The sequence below is a fragment of the Eptatretus burgeri genome, chromosome 3 (genome assembly GCF_056783735.1).
Source record: "Eptatretus burgeri isolate ZD-2024b chromosome 3, Ebu_testis_v1, whole genome shotgun sequence".
Classification (NCBI taxonomy): domain Eukaryota; kingdom Metazoa; phylum Chordata; class Myxini; order Myxiniformes; family Myxinidae; genus Eptatretus; species Eptatretus burgeri.
In genome coordinates this window covers 138,813,210-138,835,227 of record NC_140963.1, presented here as the reverse complement: position 1 = coordinate 138,835,227, position 22,018 = coordinate 138,813,210, and the positions used below count along the sequence as shown (strand labels likewise).

Below are 22,018 nucleotides of genomic sequence, written 5' to 3'. Positions count from 1 at the left end.
AGGTTGAAGGTCATGTGGCCTTTAAAAAAAACAATTTTGCAGACCATAACTTGAGTGAGACCATAACATCTGATGATGTGTCTCTCTCTCTCTCCTCTCCTCTCCTCTCCTCTCCTCTCCTCTCCTCTCCTCCCCTCTCCTCTCCTCTCCTCTCCTCTCCTCTCCTCTCCTCTCCTCTCCTCTCCTCTTCTCTTCTCTTCTCTTCTCTCTCTCTCTCCATTTACTTTTTCATTTGGCCTTTACTCGAGATCAAACATTACAGTTAGTTGGCATCTAATGTGCATGGAGGCATATCCATCGATGCTTTCATGTCGAGTTATATTTTCTAGTTACTTTTACATTGATCTAAGATTCATGGAGTATCTTTTAAGTATTGTAGCGCAAGACGGATCCATGAACATACACTGTCTGAGCCAGATGCCCCAAGACCTCCATGAATGTCCAAACGATCTTTTAATTTACTGAGTTCTTCTTATTAGGTGTCAAAACCCCAAGGATTGCTCCAATCCGAGCTGGAATTGGCAGTGATTTGTGTGTGGGAGGCAAAAGGCTTGAAAACGTTGATACTGTACTCATTAAAATGTTTATTCACTAAAAGAATCTGAGGGGTGAGGCAGACAGGACGTTATAAATAAGTACGGAACAGATAAAGAGGTCGACAGACACAAATCGCAGATAACAGAACATGCGGTCTTTTATGCAGGAACAATACGGTGCAACCCCAACTAATGGCATCGAATACCGGACTCTCACTTGAGTCAAAGGGGCAGGCGAGGACTTCTGACAAGGACGAGTTGGTCTTTGGGTCGATCATGATGGTGGCTTGAGCAGGCTCAGATCGTGCAGGATGGCAAGTAGCAATGAGGGGTGCTAACGAGCAATGTTTGTGGATGCAGCATCCACATCTCTCCAAAAGCTCCCTCCTATTGAGGCAATGAACGTGAGAGGGAGAGAGGGAGAGAGGGATATACTGTAGATATATAGGCAGGGGGAGGGGAATGAATGTATGTTATGTCTTCCGAAGCCAAACTCCTACTGCAACTGCCGCACGCTTGGTTGGTCTTGGCCCTTTCCATCTCGGGGACCATCCTAGTGCATGGTGGGTCCCTCTCATTGGCTGCCCGCTTACAGTGGGTGGTGCTTCCTTTGTGGCTGTCCCGCCCCTCTCCAAGGCTCCACAGCTTATCTCACTTCCGTGGCCTACAGTCCTCCAGCCTAACAGCCTGTGCATTTCCCTTTACAAGCGTGATACTTTTCCCGTGTTCCTTTGTGTCTTTGATGTTATATGTTGTGTCTTCCACCTCACCTCACCTGTTGCAGCAGATTTTACAAAATACAACCAGGGGTGTAGTGCTGCTGGAGCACACCGGAGCACCGCTCCAGCACCTCAATCCATGCAAATAGGAGCTCCGCAACAGTTTAAAAAAAAACCCCAAAACAAACAAAACAAGAAAAAGAGCAATCAGAGATAGCAGACCCTTGTCAGGACTTGCTTTGTGTGGTATTGTGCGGTGTATTTTGTGTGGCGTTTGTGTACTCGTGTTTTTTTTTTTTTTTTTTTTTTTTTTTTTTTGTATACCTTGGTCGAGGCTCGTATGAGAGCTAACACACAACTCACAGCAAGGAGGCATGAGACAAGAGGGGTGGGAGTGGAAGGGACAAAACATTGGGGAACAGACACAGGTGAACTGTGGAAGGGAGAGGGATGGGGATGGGACGGGGAACATGGCGAGGAGAAGATGGACATTACAGGGACTTTCAGGAAGGAAAACAGGAGAATTGAAGGAAGTGGGCATGGGTGGATTATCGGGGTAGAAAAGATCGAGGATTTGGATGGGGGAAGATAAGAGGTGGTGGTGAACAGCTGTTTTGAAAGCCTGGAGGGAAGAATGGGAAAGAATAGAGTGAGGAAGTTTATTCCAAAGGCGGGAAAAAAGAGGAATGAAAGAGTGAAGATGAGCAGTGATTCGTGATTTTGGAATTGTTACCCGAGGGGGGTTGTTGGCGGACGTTGGGCGCGAGGTGGAAATGTGGTTGGGACAAATCGCAGAGAGAGCAGGGGGGGGCAAGGCTGGAGAGGAGTCGGTAGAAGACAGAAAGACCACCGACCAACCTGCGGTGATTGAGTGAGAGGCCCAAAGACTCAGCTTCATTGCGGGAGATGCCAATGATCTTAAAAGCCCTGGTTTCGACAGCGTGAAGTCGAGAAAGGTGGGAGGCAGGAGCACCAGCCCAGAGGGGAGAGCAGTACTCCATCAGGCTACGGACAAAAGCTTTGTAAGTAGTCAGGAGCTCAAGAGGGCCGAGGAAGGACTTTGCACGACGGAGGATTCTCAGTCGGCGACTGGCTTTTGAGGCAAGGTTGGAAATGTGACTTTCCCAGGAAAGGTCATGGCAGATAGTGAGACCCAGAAGCTTGAAAGAAAAGACTTCTTCCAGTGGATTGTTGAGAAAGTGGATGGGGGGGTTTTGTAAACGGTCCTTTCGAAGAGACATAGTGAGAGTGTGAGATTTGTGTGGATTGAAAGACATGTTCCACGTGTTGGACCAGTTTGTGATTTTATCCAGATCTGCAGTGAGCGAAGAAGCTGCTGCTTGCCGGTCTGAGGGATGACAGATGGTACGGCAGAGGGTGGAGTCATCGGCAAAGAGAAATAGAGGATTTTCCAGAGAGTCCGAGAGATCATTGATGAAAACCAGAAAAAGAACAGGGCCCAGAACGCTACCTTGAGGAACTCCAGCCTGCACAGGAAGAGGGGATGAAAGAACTCCATTTAGGGCCACACGTTGACTGCGACAGGAGAGGAAGTCTACAGCCATGAGTGGAGATGGCCTTGAATACCATGGGAAGAGAGTTTGGTGAGTAGGGCAGGGTGCCAGACTGTGTCAAAGCACGTGATATGTCCAGGGATACGGCTCGGATTTCCTGTCTGGCATTGAGGACCTCCATCCATTGATGGGAGAGCAGTAGCAGCATATCCAGGGTAGAGTGACCTGGTCTGAAACCAAATTGATGATTGGAAATCAAGCCATTGGAGAAGAGGAAGGATTTCATGTCTGAAGCAATGATGGATTCCATAACCTTGCTGATGATTGGGAGAAGGCTGATTGGTCTGTAGTTACAGGGATCTGTTTTTGCACCTTTTTATGCAGGGCAGTGATGTTAGCAGATTTCCAAGCAGATGGCAGATGACCTTGGGAAAATGAGAGGGTGAATAGAACAGAGAGAGGGTGAGCAAGAGCAGAAGAGCAGGCTTTGAGGACACGTGGGCTGATGCCGTCTGGACCGGTTGCAGAATCTGACTCGAGGGTTGAAAGCAAGCTCTCCACCTTGTCAGGAGAAAAGGATACAGAGTCCAGGGACAGTTGGGTGCGACTGGGTAAAGTGGGTAGAGATAGTGATGGGTTTGGGACACAAGATTTAGCTGCAAACACCGAGTTTAGACATTCAGCTTTATCACGTGTGGAATCAGCAGTGCGGCCATTTGAGGTAAGGGAGGGGATGGAGGGGGAACATACACCAGAAACAGATTTGATTAAACGCCACCAGGATTTTGAGGAGGGAGAGAGGTTTGAGAGTTCAGACTTGAGATGAGAAAGATGTTGTTTTCTGGCTCTCCTGAGGGTAGATACACACTTGTTCCGAGCTTTGTGGAAAGAACTGAGATTGCCCTCCATGGGTTTGCTTTCCATGAGGCAAAGGCAAGTTGTTTCAGGACAACTGCCTCGCCACAAGCTTCAGTAAACCAAGGGCGGGAGGAAGGGTAAGACAACTGAACACGAGAGGGGATAAATCTGTGCATGAGGGAGAGCAAGTTTCTTTGAAAGAATTCCCAGGATGAGTTGATGTTTGAGAAAGTAGTGATAGGAGACCAGTCTGTAAGTTTGATGGCTGCTCGGAGACCCTGCCAGTCGGCTTGAGTGAAATGCCAGACTCGACGGCGGTGAGGTGGTTCTCTGATGACAGCCAGAGAGATGTCCACTTTAACAAGGACGTGGTCAGAAGAACCAATTGGAGCGAAGGAAGAGCAGCAGATATTGTCAGGGAAATTTGTCAAAATCAGATCCAGAAGAGATGGAGTACCATTGGTTGAGATCCGGGTCGGGAAGTTGACCGATTGAGTCAGTCCCAATGAGTCACAGAAAGCTTTTGTTGACGTCCCATGGCAGGTGAGAGAGGTACCCACACCTAGCCAACTGGCGTGATGACAATTGAAGTCGCCACATAAGAGGAAGAGAGAGTTTGGATGAGAAGATAGAAGATGGTCCATGTTTTCGGAGAGTGAGGTGTAGATGGAGTCATCACTGTTCGGTGGACGGTACAGTACACATATAAACATGAGGTGGGAGTGGAGGGAAGCCGAAGCCAGAGGTATTCCTGGGGGTGTGGGGGAGTGAGAGCAGTGCAGGGAGAGTGAGGAATAGAGTCTTTGATGAAGAGAGCAACACCTCCACCAGGACGAGGCTCAGGTCTGTCATACCGCAAGAGGGAGTAACCAGGGAGAGATACTTGGGAGTCAGACACGTCTTGGGAGAGGAAAGTTTCTGTTAGGCAGATAATGTCTGGTTTGTCAGTGGCAACCTGCATGGAAAGATCTGAAAGGTTTGAGCGAAGGCCCCGGATATTTGAGGTCCACACATTTAATGAAGAGGTAGGGGAGGAGGCTTTGGGTGCAGGAGGTGGAGGGGGCGGGGAGGGTAGGACGAGGGACGAGGGGGGAGGTAAGGAGGGTTGCTGAAGGAGTGTGGGGTATTGCAGAATAGCGAGGGAGGGGGCCGAATGAGGAGGAGAAAAGGCTCTGTGGTGCTGGGAGAGAGGGGGACAAGAGACAAGGAAGATGGCAGTTGAGGGTTTGAGGAGGTGGAGTGAAGAGATGGAGGTGAGAGGGCAGTGGAGGGAGGCAGGTTGGTGGATGAGAGGGGGGCAACTTAGAGAAGGAAGAGTGAGGGGGATGAAAGGTGGGAGAAAGGTGAGGGGGGAATTTTTGAAAGAGGTGAGAGGGAGGCTTGGAGGGAGAAGAGTGGGATGGTTGCTTTGAGAGTGAGAGTGAGGGGTGAGGGGGTGAGTTGGCACTGAAGTTGGAAAAAAGAATGGTTGATGGAAAGCGAGCATCCATGGCAAACTGTGGTTTTTAAAAGTTTTAGGTCAGAGATGCGATTTAACACAATTCTTGATGGATGCAATGAAGGCGAATTCAGAGCATGGAGAGAAGAAGCGCTGTAATAGTTGGATTTTTTAGGCAAGGAATGAAGGAGAGGTCGAAATGAGAGCAGTCTGTTAAAATAGCAGAAGAGAAGTGCATTGTGAAACAGTAAAGAGTACCACATGTGTGAGAGAGGAAGATGAAGCATTATAAGATCGTTTTTGTTGTTAATATTAATGTATGAGAGAGTTCAACAGATTAGGTCATGGAAGTGTAAAAAAAAAAGAAATCGAGGAAGACGAGGAGGAAGTTAAGAGGAAGAAGAAGTAGCAGAATCGGGAGAAGGTGAGCGTGTTGTTGTTAGTGTTAGGTTTTTTTATTTTTTATTTTTTATTTTTTTTTTTTTTTTTGAGATAAGAAAGAGATTAGTTGGGAGAATGGGGGATGTTTGGAAAGTGGGGAGGATGAAAATTGAAGGTAATGGGGAGGATAGAAATTGAAGGTAATGGGGAGAAAAAACAAACAAACAAACAAAAAAAACCGATCGAACACCGAGTGGAACCGGTAGGCCTCAAACCTAGGACTAGGCCTCAAACACCAAGTAAGAACGTCGACAAAAATACTCACAAAATAGCACGATTTTTGAAACAAAACCGAACTAGGAACACACATTAACATGTAGGTGAGAAAATTAAACAGTTAAAACGGGACAAAGAACAACCGGAACTTAACTTTGAGAATGTCAGCAGGGAGCCCCGAAGGAGACCTCTTGCCGCTCAAAACCGGAACCGGAAGTCTTGTTACGTAATTAATAAGAGATGTAATTAGAACTGCCACTTTATAACTGCTGGCAGTGATGACTGGGTACCAAGACGTCCCACTTTGATCGGAGACCTGACCCTGACCCATTATGTTTTTTTTTTTATTATTATTCAATTGAATTCAGAATGTGATTAAAATAAATTCAATTCAAATCAAATGGAAGACAAAACAGGTACGAGTCCTGCTTTCGAGTCATCAGGAGCAACCCAAACAAGCAAAAAGCAAAGATGAAGTCATCAGGAGGAACCTGGATAGGATTCACATTTGTGGTGCTACTTCACACAGCCAAGTGAGCATTATTCAAAAAAAATTAAAAAACAAAAATAATCCAAAACAATTCAACAATTCTGACTGCCAGACCATGTATCTGCACAAGTTGAAATTTAAAACTTGTATTCCCCATCACGACTTGACCATAATTGTGAAGTTTCACTTCGATTGATTAAGCAGTTCCAGAGAAAACATTATTTAATATTTTTCTTCAATCTAATATGGCTGCCAAACCATTTGACATCAATTATTCCCAAACAAACCTGCACACTCATGGCATGGCGAACATTTATTTGTAGTTTCCCCTCGACCTGTCCAGCCATTCTGGAGAAGAAGATTTTTATAGGTTTTAGGATAAATCCAATATGGCTGCCAAACCATGTCACCGATGACTTCATATGTGTGAGCCTTTTGTTCCTCATGGATAGGCGCTTATATATGTAAAGTGTCGCCTCGATCTGTTCAGCTATTTCAGAGAAGATTTTTGAAGGTTTAAAAAAAAAAAAATGTGGCTTCTGAATCACGTGACTAATGATGTCATAAAAAAAATTTGTGGACCATTTTATCCCTCGATGACCCTCAAAAATGTTCATACTGATTGGATGTGGCCTTCTACATATGCAATTATGACATCATAACGAAGGCACCTCTGATGTGAGAAAAATCACACTCATTCCCCATGAGGAGTACTTGCCGTGTGCCAAGTTTTAATATTTTCCTTGGTGCAGTTTCAGAGATAGAGTTCCAAAGTTTTTCAGTCTTTCCAACATGGCTGGCAAACCAAATGACCTATGATGTCATAAATATCTAGAACATTCCACATGAGTTGTCGGTTCTTTGGTAAAAAAAAAAATTTAGTCTCAATCCAACAAGCGGTTGTGGAGAAAAGCACTAAAATTCTGTGCAGAAAAACAAACAAACAAATGAAATTGCTCGTTGAGCAAGGAATTGCCGGAATACCTTTGTCATATCTCCATGATCTCTGAAAAAACAAAAACCTGGAAATAATTTTGGTTCTTATAAGTCGATAGTGCTACTGTTAAATGAGTTATAGCACTTAGTTTGGTCATGATCATAACTTGGAAGTCAATCGGACTTGAAATGGCGTTTTTATCGCAATTTGAAAGTTTTGACCCGACCTCCCCCTGACATTCGACCCCCGTCCGCTAAGAAGGGTGTTGGTGTGACACCCTGATGAGACATATGGTTGGATGCAGAATTGGAAGATGCACATTTTGGATTTGGTTTGAAGTCGATACGACCATTTTAGCGGACGTTATTGCGAAAAGAATTTCGGTTTTTCGGTGACCTTGACCTTTGACCTAGATTCACCGAAAATGACAAGTGTCTAAGTTGATCCATGGCCGATGTCTGTACCCAGTTTGGTCATGATCGCTGCAACAGTGTAGCTGCTACAGGGTAAACAAACACACAGACAGACAGACAAACAGATAGACGGGGTGAAAACATAACCTACATCCACCTTCGGTAGCGGAGGTAAAAACGCCCACATTCATGATCGCTTAAGTTATTGTGCTTCGTGTGCTCTGTGATCTTTCATGGACAAATAATCGGAGTCAAAACATGTCCCGAAGCTTGGATATGTTGATACGTTGGACACTTTGTCTCAGTACAAGCGATATGATGACAATACAAGTTATAGGGACACCCAGGTCCGTATGAATTTCCGAATACATCAAGGTCCTGAAGCGAGACCAACTTTCCAACCATCTTGTATCCACATTCAGTGAATTATCTTGTTCACACCCTGGAAGATGTGAAGGCATGCGAATGTTTGGATGTTTCCAACCGGATGAAGTCTGGGCAGATCGGTGATGTGGCGGTTCTTGTGAAGAATCTGATTTGCTATCACATTGATTGAGCAAAGGTCGGCCGATAATACATCAATGACGAGGACTCCAGTTGGCAGAGCAGACAAGCATGACGTTGTACATGTTAACATCATGGTTACCTGCTCTGCCATCCCCTTCAACACTCTCGGATAGTTATCACAGCCGACATTTTAGCATTTTTGGGGGTGATTTTCCATCAAAATTTGGTGCTACACCACTGAATGCAAGCTTATCCTGTTCTGCTCTATAAAGGTTGCTCACTGCCCCCTCAGTGCATGTTTCACAATATGACTTACCTCTAACAGTTTCCCTGATACAACGGTGAATCCAGCCTACTCGAGCACACCGTCCATCCTAAAGTCTTAACGCACTCCAGCTATGGATCTCCCCTTCCTCCCCCCTTCCACATAACAATATGTCACACACAGGACAAAGACACTGGTGCACCTGCATCACGAGCCAGGGGTTCAGATGGGAACACTAACATGCCGAACCTTACTTCATGTGCTTCGGTCAAAGGTGACCCTGGCATACCGGTTCGTGAAAGGCTTGAGCCAAAAAGTTTGCCCGGTTGAATCGACAAGAAGTTGGAAATTATTGGGGCCATTAGATAAGTAAACTAGTTCACAGCACTCGGTAGAGCGCATACCTCCGCCAGGTGAGCAGTTTACGTTTTGTATCCCTGATCTGGATAACCAATTGGCTTGCTCGGTGATAGGCCGGATCTGGATCCGTACCTGAACCAAAATCCATCGGCTTGTTCTTGTCACCTACCCAACTCATCCACCAAGTTTTGCCATAATCTGTCAACAACATTTCGAGATATCACGCGACGTATTAATTTCAGCCCAATCACTCAATGATTAGAAATCACTTTAACAATTCACACATCTGGATCCGGATTGAGATCTTCGTCAAAATCCAGAGTTAATTTAAAAAAAAATGTGAACAACATACAATTCGTCCTTGTCACACACCAACCTGTCCACCAAGTTTTGTCCGAATTTGTCCATAACTTTTTGAGATATCCTGCTCACAGACACACGGACGGACAAACAGGGCTGAGAACATAACCTGCATCCACCTTCATTGGCGGAGGTAACTTCCTGCAGGGTGAGGACATCAGGAAACATCAATGTACTTTAATCTGAATTCCAAGAACACGCGCAGGTAATGTACGACCCAACACCGTGGGATTTGAACCTGGGATGCCGGCACCCCAAGCCGAGCGACGAACATACTCATCCGATGACATGTCAAGCTTTCGCTGCACAAATGCAAAATGTCGTGTAGCTTTGTGACAGCTTGTGACGTTTGGATGTCGTAACTGGAGGTTCAAGTGCTGCGGTAGTTCAACTCTACAAAAACCTGCGCTCACATGTCGGACTGTCTGTGAACCGTTGTTTCGTGTGCATGATCAAAAGTGTGACATTTTGTCGGAATCCTATTCTTCCCATTCGAGCATCAAGGCAAAACTTTTCAGTTTATGGATTATATTTGTGAAAACAAAACCTCAAAGTCTGTGCAAAGTTTGACTCTGTTGGCAGTGTTTTTGCGCCATAGGGAATGAATGCTTCCTTTGGTGTTTGACTTGCGATTGCATCCCGGCGTTGGCTTCAGGATGTAATGAAACGTACGATGGTGTATTCGACACGGATCCGCCATTTCGGCAACACGGACGGACCGCGACATTGATAAAACGTTCGCGTCCACATCGGCAACGAGTGAAGAATGGCGACAAACATGTTCTGTTGTCGAGGGAAAGCCGATTGCCGATGCGAAGTAATTTCCTCTTGTTGTTTCAGGTGCGTCCGGACAAGGTGTGCAGACAGGACCGAAGGTTACAACAGTCGCAGGCACCTCAAACGTCAGCCTGAGCTGTATCCCTCCACCCAACGCGACCATCACCATGATCAACTGGAAGAAAGATAATGGGCAGGGAGACCCCCAAGAGCGCAGGTTACCTGGGGATTGTGCGGTTTGGGGGTGATGGTGGAGGTAGAGGTGGTGGTTGGTTATTACATGATCGAAAAGGACAACTGGAATGCAATCGTTTGGCTTCTGTGTCGAACTCTGGGATGTCTGCCCTGATCTTGCTGTCGTTTTCAATGAAGATGGAATCTTTATGATTCCTTTCTTACATGGCTGTTACTAATTTCTCTTGGCATCTTTGTAATTCTTACACAAATACATTTGCAGGCTTTGCAAACTAGCTAAGTATGTACCTAATGTGAACCAACATCACCGTGCAGACAAATTTTTGTTGCATTTTATCACAGCTTAGGTAGCATACCTATCCCAACACTTGCGTACTCTCTCATTGATTCTCATGGGCTGTCAGGATCGCAGAGAGGTAAGCACACTCAACATTAAACTGTCTACCCTGGATTTGATTCATGACCCAGCTATCAACTGCCATCGCTATGTTTCACATTCAGGGCGAGGCATCGCTGTGTGCGCCATCCATCCGATGGAAGTTAAGCCGGAGGACTTGCCTGCCAGCATTTTGAGCCAAAAACGTTCTCCTGCCGACTACACTAGAAAGGGATTATTGCAGCCATTAAAGTAGTCGTAAGTAGTATTAGTCTGGGAGTAGTCAAGGTTTCATTCCCAATGGGATAGGAGTTATCCTGTTGGTTCACAGGTACGCCATGACCTCATAAGGTGCGGCATCCATTGGAGGGGGGCGATAAGCTGGTGCTCTCCTCTGCAAGAATTCGCTTGTGGATGTTGAAGACCTTTGCTACCTTTTCAAAAGAGCAGCCCATTGTGTGTACTGTGTAAATTTCAGATTCCTGCCTCCTTCCTCATTAATTCAAGCAAAAAAAAATTTTTTTAAACCTCCAAAAATAGTCATTGCAGCACCAAGCAAGAGGAAAAACAGGAAACTGAGCACGCATTGTGTCGAACCACGAATGTAAACTCACACACTGGGACAGGAGAGTGTGTTGATTGGGCGGTAACATCCCGACTGCTCGTTGACCCCCAACCCCTTTCCACTGGGCCAAGCCATGAAGTATCGGAGCGTGAATACAACATTGGAAATCTTTCACGGATGGAAAACCTGGCTTTATCCACACCCAAAGCATAACGGTCAAATCTTTGCATCTCGAAGTACCGTGAAGATGACTCCGCTGAAACGGCCATGAGCCAAGTTCGGGCAAGCTGACTTGTTCTTACCAACATATTGCTTCGAGACGACTTTTCCTGAAGCAGCAACTCTTTCCCCTGAGGCCTTTGGCTAAACACAGTGCAACGGCTTTCCATGATAATGGTGACAATACTAAAACAACAACATCGATAACGCACTTTGCTAAGCTCCACGAGAAAGTGCAAGAAAATTAAAACGTTCTTTTTGCTTTTGCTTCAAACTCGAGTCAAGGGTCCCAAAGAGCTTTTCTTAAATCGCGATGCTTGGTATTGGCTTGGTATTGGTATTGGCTTTCAGTCGTGCGATCATCCCTTGACTGCATTGCCGTCGTCACAATAAATGTAGTGCTGATGTCGTATCACTGTAGATTCGGGAATGTTCTCGAAGCTTCGTGACTCTCGGTGTCATAAAGCAAAGCTCACCAGTTGGAAAGGCGACAAGCATCTTGGAAACTCGGGCAGACTCGTCGATGGCAGCCATCGACGTGGTGCCACCGAAAGAACCGAAACCGAAAAGTGATGGTTTTACGCCATCAGGGTGACATCACGAGATATCATTGTTAACCCAAACAAATGTTGATTCCGTGTGTGCATTCACCTCGAGTTTTATTTTGACCGCGATGTTCAGGATGACCTGAATGACCTCCGAGGCCAGCTCGGGGTCGAACTTCAGGCGCATAGTTTGCTCGCGTTGACCTTCCACGACACGGTTGTTTTCACTCCTCCGTAGGAACATAGCTGTGTTCAGCCCAATCTTTGGCCTGTCGTTTCCTGATGGACCCTACAAGGATCGCATCACCTTCACCAGCAGAAACGTCAAGGACGACGCCTCGCTCATCCTGTCCAGGGTTAAACCCGGGGACGAAGGGGTCTTCATTTGTGAAGTTTCTACCTTCCCTCATGGAAACTTTGAGGGGAAGGTTACGTTGGATGTAATAGGTACGTTTGATGCATTTCCTTAAAGACTGTTCTCTTGCTGATGTTTGCTTTTCATTTGTTTACTTCTGGCTTTCATTTTTTTTTTTTTAATCCGATTTGACTATCGAGCTGCCATCACAATGTCAGCTTCAGGGGACGTGTAATCCTTCGGAGGGGATTTTAAATTGGCAATTCCTTTATGTGGGCCTTCAAGATGCTTTGCTTTTGTGTAGATGGTGTGAAGATGCGAAATGAAATGCAAGTGAGTGCAGAGAATGTGAATAAGATGGGGGTGTGACGTGGGCAGCATGGGCCAGATGTCCTTGTTGAAGTTATTTATTTTTTTCTTCTCCATATTGGATCCTCCAGGCCCTCAAACCTCCTTGTGAATGCTTTCTCTTCCTCATCGCACATTTCAGGAATATTTAAATAATGTAGGCAATTCAGTTTTACTCGATTATCTTCCAACGCTGATCCCGACACACTGCAACTTTGTGGACCTGCCGGTAACTCAATTTTTGATTTCACTAATCCATTTTTCTGACCAGCTTCATGCTCCTTATTTTACCAGTTTATCAAGTACTTAAACGCATCACCCCACCCTCTCATTTTATTAACTCTAGAGTATTTGTACAAGTAAGGTAGACAGGCAGGATAGCCGAGAAGTATGCACACTCACCTCTGAGTTGTCTCGCCTGCGTTTGAATCTCCGGTCAACTATAAACTGTCGTCCTGGTGCTTCACGTACAGTCCATTGGAAGGACGATAAGATGGAGGACCTGTCTGCATGCCAGCACTGATCACTGATGGAGGTTAACTTATCAATAAATTTTTTTTTTTTTATTTCACTGTGCAATGGTTTTGTTCTTTTTTGCTTTATAAACTTCACAAATACTCCTCTTTTCTCCCCAAACCCTGCTCCCCAGTGAAACCACAAGTTTTTCTTAATCTCACCAAGGACCTCCGTGAAGGGAATGTGAGCACCATGGTGGCTGTGTGTGAGGCGAGAGGGGGTCGTCCCAAACCCATCCTCATTTGGGATGACCTGGGACCAGGTTTCAACATAACGGAGAGCCGGGAAAGCAGGGGCAGAATCGGCGACACTTGGAATGTCCTCCGAGAGCTTTGGGCCGTCCCAGAACGAACTTCGAACAGACAGGCCATCGGCTGTACAGTTAAACACCCGGCCTTCGTTGGTCAATTGATCAAGCTCACAGAGGCTCTCTCCATTGTTTGTGAGTCATGTGCTTTGGGGGAGGAGAGTAAGGAGGGGGTTTTGAGAGGGTTTGCAGGAGCAGGGATTCTTGCATAGATTTGCCAAAGACAACAACCTCCAAAAACCTATAAATGGGGGAGTGGGGGGGGGGTGTGCAAGCCTGTATCGTTTGCAATTGTCTTTCGGCATAAAATTTTCATCAGCGACACAGTATCACCTTAAGGTGAAACAAAAGTCAAATTCACAAAACGACACACTGCTAGATTTGATCAATGTTTGATGAACTTTTTTCACACTGATTGGCTGATCGCCTGGTGTGAAAATATATCATTAATCAGGATCAGTTTTGAACTGATTTAGATTTCCATTTCAAACACAGGGTGTTCCACCAGGGTTTGTACACTGTTACACCATATATACATAAAGGAGATGAACTGTGAGAAAATACCACTTTTACAAAACTGAACACATGTTCATCGATGTCAGAAGCTAAAGATGAGAGGAAAATCTCCTTAAGATGAACATACAAGACGATCCCTAAAGAAATTGGGGTCAGAAATGAAGGAAGGGAACATTTGTGAGAGGGTGAGGTTCAAACAGATCTAAAAATAACATATAGATATATGTATGTATGTATATATATATATATATATATATATATATATATATATATATATATATATATATATATATATATATAGATATATGTATGTATATATATATATATATATATATATATATATATATATATATATATATATATATATATAGATATCAATAAATATGTACGTGTGTGTGTGTGTATATATATATGTATATATCTATATATATGTATATGTATATATATATATATATATATATATATATATATATATATATATATATATATATATATATATATATATATATATACACGAGGTGTGTTCAAAAAGTATTCAACCTTAATTTTTCATGCGTAAACAAATGAAGCTAGGGAGGCGTGGTTTGGTGCACGTATGTAGGCGATCCTAATCCGTATACGTGAATATTTTCCCACCTGCAGAAGCTGTCAGTCGCCGACAGACCGCCGATGAGTGAGGAAGTGGAAGTGAGCGCCGTCGGATTTTCGTTTTTGACAAAATGACGGATCACTGTGGTCTCATCGCCAGTGATCACTGTGTTGAAGAAGTTGGGATCACTGTTCACAGTCTCCAGCATGTCCTGTGCGATCTCCAAACGGAGTTGCTTCTGCTCGATCGTTAGAAGCTTTGGCACGAACTTCGCCGAGATTCTCCTGAAGCCCAAATCCTCAGTCACAATGGAATGAACGGATTCAATGCTGACGCCCACCTCGTCTGCAAGTTCTCTGATCGTGATTCGACGATCCTGCATCATCAGGGTCCTCACTTGGTCAATGACGATCTCATTTCGGGATGTTGAGGGCCTACCTGAACGTGCTTCACTTTCCACTGATGTGCGACCATCTTTGAAGCGGTTGTACCACTCTTTTATCTGTGTGGTGCCCATTGCTTCGTTCCCGAAGGCCTGTTGAATCTTGCGGATCGTTTCCACTTGGGAATCGCCAAGCTTTACACAAAATTTGATGCGGTAGCGTTGTTCAAGTTTTTCCGTCATTTTGTCAAAACAGAAAATCTGACGGCGCTCACTTACACTTCCTCACTCATCGGCGGTCTGTCGGCGACTGACAGCTTCTGCAGGCGGGAAAATATTCACGCATATTAATTAGGATCGCCGACATACGTGCACCAAACCACGCCTCCCTCGCTTCATTTGTTTACGCATGAAAAATTGAGGTTGGAAACTTTTTGAACACACCTTGTGTGTGTGTATATATATATATATATATATATATATATATATATATATATATATATATATATATATATATATATATATATATATATATATATATATATATATATATATATATGTATAGATATTGTTGCGGCCCGGGGTCGGGGTGAGAGGACCACAAGGGGGGGGGGGGGAATCTATCTCCGGTTCCCACCAGACTCTCCGGAATCGCAGGCCATCGCACATGGATAACTCCGTATGGCGCGGCGGGTCGCTAACTGACCGTGAACGCCAATAACCCAACCACGTGACTGAGGGTCCTCCGTCTAATGTTTAACCGGTTACCAAATTAATCGCGTGACCTAGTTACCCGGGAACACGCTCTCAGTACGCCTTGTCCGAACCAGGTCACCTTACCGCAGGGGTCTCCAAACTGCGGCCCGCAGGCCACATGCAGCCCCTTAGACGGATTTATGCGGCCCGCGGTGCCATAATAAGTTTGCATTACAATGCGGCCCGCGATACTGCCAATTTGTCGGGGTCAATGATCAAAGCATTCTGTAATTTTTATTATGATTTTGATTCATATTAGACACGTGTTTTTAACACGATTATTACCTTCGCATTCTGCGAAAGGTTATGTATTGGTCGCTGTGTATTTATTTATTTATTTGTGAATATGTGTGTGTGTGTGTGTGTGTGTGTGTGTGTGTGTGTGTGTGTGTGTGTGTGTGTGTGTGTGTGTGTGTGTGTGTGTGTGTGTGTGTGTGTGTGTGTGTGTGTGTGTGTGTGTGTGTGTGTGTGTGTTGGTTTGTTATTCGCATAACTCAGAAAGTATTAAACCAAATCGCTTGAAATTTGGTGGGATGATTGGTTATTATCCAAGGAACATTTGATTAGATTTTGGGAGCGATCGCGTCAAAGGTCAAGGTCAAGGTCACGGAAAGGTCAAATTCGTATTTTTACCACAGCGCGGTCAATTTTGATCTAATTGGCATGCAACCGATGCCAAAATGTTCAGAATTCATTGCCCAATCTTGTGATGGGCGACATGACACAATTACGTCATGACCCTTGTTTTTAAAAGAAAATGTCCCAAATCCTGGCATTATAATCAGTACCAAAATATGTTTGTGGGAGATGCCAATGATTATTTATTTGTTTGTTATTCGCATAACTTAAAAAGTATTAAACCGAATTGCATGAAATTTGGTGGGATGATTGGTTATTAGCCAAGGACCATTTGATTCGATTTTGGGAGCAATCGGGTCAAAGGTCAAGGTCAAGGTCATGAAAAGGTCAAAATCGTCTTTTTACCATATCGCAGTCAATTTTTATCCAATTTGCATGAAACTAATGCCAAAATGTTCAGAATTTAATGCCCAATCTTGTGATATGCAACTTGACACAATGACGTAATTGCCCTTACTCGCGGTTGGGGGTCAAAGGTCAGGGGGGTCACGACCTTGCAGATGTGCGTATTTTTATCATAACGTAGTCAATTCTTATGCAATTCGTATGAAATCAGGACGAAAATGCTCCTTGTTCTGTTCCCCACACTCTTATGCCAAGAACAAAACAGTAGCGGCAGCGAAGGAATATGCTCTCTACGAGTGCCCGTTCTAGTTCATTTATCATATTTGTTGGCAAGAAAAATATATTCAGCACTAATTTTTGTTTAAATTTCCGCATATTAATTATATATATATATATTATTTCTGGAATTTAGCGTCCTTTTTTTGGGTGCGGCCCTCCGCCTCTCACCGCTTTGGTTTTGTGGCCCTCCGCCCAAAAAGGTTGGAGACCCCTGCCTTACCAGGTCAGATGTAGCCGAGTGACACTGCCAAGGACGTACTGGCTAGAAGAACGGATCGTTGGGAGATAAAGTCCTGACAAGGCTAGGATACGGACCATGCTGGATCAATGAAAGAAAAGACAAAAACGAGCTGGGAACATTTCCACACAATCATTTATTACAGGCAGGCAAGGAAAAATATGTGGCGCAATGAATAGATTTATTGTTGTATGTGTGCAGGGATAGTAAGGAATTTGTGAGGTGCGACGGCAAGGAAAGCATCTTACTGGAGCAGAGGCAGAGCAGACTTATCCCGATATAATTCTTCGACACTCCAAACTTAAGCGAGGAGAGGCGCAATGACATACAAAAAGGAAGAAAGATTTATAATTAGACCGAGCTATGAGACCCACACAACGCACTTCGTCCCGTTGACCCATTAGACATGAGGGGAAGGTCTAACTGTTCGAATATTAACGAAATCACTGTATGATGGATGCCATTCCCTTTGAGCCATGCGGTTACTGGAACCGCAACTATATATATATATATATATATATATATATATATATATATATATATATATATATATATATATATATATATATATATTTGTATATGAAAATATATTTGTATATGTATATATATATATATATATATATATATATATATATATATATATATATATATATATATATAATTCCAGCAGTGTGTGTGTGTGTGTGTGTGTGTGTGTGTGTGTGTGTGTGTGTGTGTGTGTGTGTGTGTGTGTGTGTGTGTGTGTGTGTGTGTGTGTGTGTGTGTGTGTGTGTGTGTGTGTGTGTGTGTGTGTGTGTGTGGCCGCCATTTCTCAACAAACGCTGGTCCGATCTAATTGAAACTTGCCAGGTATATTGCTGTGGCCCTGTGGATGTGCCTTTTCAAGGTTTGATATTAATCGGACAAGTGCTTCCCAAGTTATGGCCATTTATTTACCAAACCAATGACAAGACACGTTGTTGCGTGGGCGTGACCGATGGGGAAGGGAAGCTCAGCCACGTTCCCCATTATGGGTTACAACGTAGGGCTTCCGGAGAGTGATGACTTCATGTATTGTAATAATTTCTCGATTTCTTATGCGCATTTAGAGACAAACACAATGCGGCAAGTTATGATCATTTTCATATGAGACGGTGCATAAATTTCGGTAACATCAGAGTGCTGGTATGCTCCGAACCAGGAGGTAATTTTTTTTCTCTCTTCTCTTCTCTTTTTGTTTTTCCTTGCGATGACATTGCGAAAAGGTAAAATACGTTGGCGCTAATTGAATAATTGGGTATTAAAACTAAATTACGAATAATCGTAACTGCAAATAATATGCCAACTTCCAGGCCACGCACGTGCGGGCACGCGCGAGCGAAGAAACGGCCTGTGTAGTTGTTGTTTGTTGGTCGTGGTTTGAATATTTATTTATTTATTTGTTTTTCTTTTTTTACGGGCACGTACTCGTCTCTATAATTCCAGCAATCTCTTTGTGTCTGTGTGTGTGTCTGTAACCGCTGTTTCTCGACAACCACTGGTCCGATCGAATTAAAACTTGCCAGGTATATTGCTGGGGACCTGAGTATGTTCCTTTTCAATGTTTGATATTAATCGAACAAGTGGTTCCCAAGTTATGGCCATTTATTTACCAAACCAATGACAGGACACGTTGCTGTGTAGGCATGGCTGATGGGGAAAGGGCGCCATTTAGTTACCAATGACAGGACATGTTGCTGCGTAGGCGTGGCCGTTGGGGAAGAGATCCTCAGCCGCGTTCCCCATTACGGGTTACAACGTACGGACTTCCGGATAGTGATGACTTTGGCCTAAGTCACGTTTGGCACGGCGGCCGTAGGCTCTACAAAATCTATGGCCACTACCAATTATAGGGCGGCCACAGTATTTCCACGGTCACACAATGTAGCGGTCACAAATGTTTTTATTTTTCGGGTAGCCGCACGGCGTATTTAGAAATTGTGGAGACCGAAAACGTGGGGGTGCCGTACGGTCTTTGATTTGATGTCGCACGGTGACCTTAAGGCGTCCCTGCGGCGGCCATAGAATTTTCAAGGCAGACGCAAGGTTTCCTCAAGGTGCCCGCAAGGCGACCACAGGGGGGGGCCCTAAGGCGAACGTGCGGCCAGACGGACGGTAACGAGTGGGTATATATACCAGTTCTTTTTTTACTGAAATAAAAATATAACAGCTCGGAATATACCAGTATATATAACTGCATGTACGATAACTATATATATATATATATATATATATATATATATATATATATATATATATATATATATATATATATATATATATATATAACTGAATATACCAGTTCGGAGTACCGTGGTGCCCCCAGAATCCGAACGCCCCATTGTTTGAACAAATTGGAATCCGAACAATTTTTTCGAGAAAATTTTGCCCGAAAAACCGAACACATTTTCAAAAACCGAACACAACGTGGCGTTCATGTTTGTTCACGTGCGTCTCCCCCGCCTGTTCGACCCGTATCTTCGCGCTTTGTTCATTCAGTTCGTCAGTGGAAGTACTCGTGAAAGCATCTCTCGTGTGTCGACCGCTACTTTACCTCGTGTTTTCACCTTGATTTGTGCTGTTTTTTTTTTTACTCATCTTGTGTTTTAATTAATAACACAAAAGCAATCTGATCACGTGGTGTGACGGACTGTTGGGCAAGGATTTAATTTCACAGAAAAACCGGTTGTAATTTGTAATATCCATGATTACCTCAGCCTGATGCGTTTGATGAAAGTGATTGTGGTTCTGGGGGCATCATGCTTGATGAGCTGCCCTGGGGGCAGCGCTCTCGCAGAGTGCGCGAGCGATCACAACGCAGGCCAGAGCACGAGCCTGTGTGGACCTTTGGATGCGGTGATTGTACCAGTTTACACACAATACACCACCAGTAAAGGTCATTTACTCATCTTATTTTTCCCTTAAACATGGGTAATTTCAGTTGAAAGTGGGTTTTCTTGGGGTCCAGGAACGGATTAATTCACTTTCCATTATTTCTTATTGGGAAAATATTTTTGGAATCCGAACTTTTTGCAATCCGAACAGCCTCCTGGAACGAATTAAATTGGGATTCTGGGAGCACCACTGTTTCGGCAAACACCTATACTCCGATCTCTAGCGGTAGTGCACGGTGGACGCACGGTCGACGTAGACTGCCACGGAGGCCTACGTAGGTGCACGGCGGGCGTAGGGGAACCGTGCGTCGATCCTGCATTGCCCGCAGTTAGTCACGCAGACCGCAAGGCCACCGCACGTTGAACACAGGGACGCCTTAGGACTACCCTACGGCGACCGTGGAAATAGTGCAGCTGCCGTAATTTTTTGGGGGTTGGCAAAATTCATTTTTCATTGATAAGAGCCTACGGAAAATGCACGAATAACGCAAGCCCACCGTACGCCCTACGTACAGTCAACGTGGAACACATCTACGTCACAACTTGGCTTGTCGAATTGCTACGGCCAACGTAGAAATGAAAAAAGTTATAACTCCGCGCTATAATTCCACGACGACCCCTACGGCCTGTTAAAGATAGCCATACGGCGTAGGGCCACCGTGAGGCCACCTCAGAAACTCTGGCCGCCGCACGTTTCTGTAAATTCGGGGGGGGGGTACGGCCGCCGTATCGTAGCCATAGAGCAAATGTGACTAAGGCCTTACTGTATTCTATTAATTTCTCGATGTCTTATGCGCATTTATAGATAAACACAATGCCCCAATCCAGTCGCCGTTTACGAGAGCGAAGGAACGGCCTGTGTGGTTGTTTGAAAGTTGTTTTTTTTTGCACGTACAGCCACGCATGTACGGCCACACACGTACGGGCACGCGAGAGCGAAGGAACGGCCTGTGTGGTTGTTGTTTCTCGCATGCGGTTTGAACGTTTTATTTATTTATTTATTTTTGCGTGCACGTACGGCCACACACGTACGGGCATGCACTAGTGTGTGTATATATATATATATATATATATATATATATATATATATATATATATATATATATATATATATATATATATATATATATATATATACAGGGTGTCCCAAAAAATGTACTCTTTTTAAATGATAATAAATGCATTGTTAATTGACTTAGAAACAAGATTAATGGTTAAATGTATAAATGCATGTTTACAAATGTTCAAACTGACGACCATCACGTTCCAAACACAGCTGATAACGTGGACCAATGGATTCAACAGCGTTACGAATCATTTCATTTGGAACTGCGAGACATTGTCTTTCAATTTTCTCTTTCAGCTCATCGACTGTTGCTGGTTTTGAGCCGTAAACCTTGTCTTTGAGATATCCCCATAAAAAGAAGTCGATTGGAGTGAGGTCTGGGGAACGCGCAAGGAATTCAACACTACCTCTTCGACCAATCCATCTGTTCGGAAAAGTTGCTTCGAGATAGGCCCTTACATCACGGTGGTAGTGGGGAGGTGCTCCATCTTGCTGAAAGTAAATCTCTTCGTCACCAAATATCTCTTCGACACGTGGACCGACGAATTCCTGCAGCAAGTTTAAGTAAACATCCCCAGTGACAGTTTGGTCAAAAAAGAATGGCCCTCGGATGCCCAATGCTGATATCCCACACCACACAGTATAACCCCTGGTAAGTTTAAATGGTGTTCCATTGTAACATGCGGATTTTCAGGAGCCCAGTAGGTGCAATTGTGTCGGTTAATTGAGCCATTTAACTTGAAGCTGGCCTCATCACTCCAAACAATTTTGGATGGAAATGCTGCATCTTCTTCTCATTTACCCAGGAACCACTCACAAAATTCAGCTCTCCGGTCAGGATCGTCTTCATTTAGAGTGTGGATTAATTTTGGAATGTAACTTTTCCAATTAATTCGCTTCAAAATGTGATGGGCGCTTGATTTTGGGATTCCTGTCTCACGAGCCATTTGTCGTACAGATTTTCTTTTGCGGGGGTAGTTGATGACCGTGGTCTTCCTGAACGCTCCTTATGGACGTCATGCACAGTTCCATCTGTTTC

At 44.2% G+C, this 22,018-nt stretch overlaps 1 protein-coding gene across 6 annotated transcripts in view; it reads left to right on the top strand.

Moving 5' to 3' along the window:
• LOC147031115 (nectin-3-like) overlaps positions 1–22,018 on the top strand; it is a 141,731-nt gene that overhangs the window by 65,581 nt on the left and 54,132 nt on the right. For all 6 annotated transcript variants that reach the window (XM_085875852.1, XM_085875849.1, XM_085875850.1 and 3 more), the window contains exons 2-4: positions 9,895–10,048; positions 11,970–12,178; positions 13,084–13,392. In XM_085875852.1, the coding sequence (XP_085731978.1) occupies positions 9,999–10,048; positions 11,970–12,178; positions 13,084–13,392 (568 nt within the window). In that variant the 5' untranslated portion in view covers positions 9,895–9,998. The remainder of the gene's footprint in view (positions 1–9,894; positions 10,049–11,969; positions 12,179–13,083; positions 13,393–22,018) is intronic.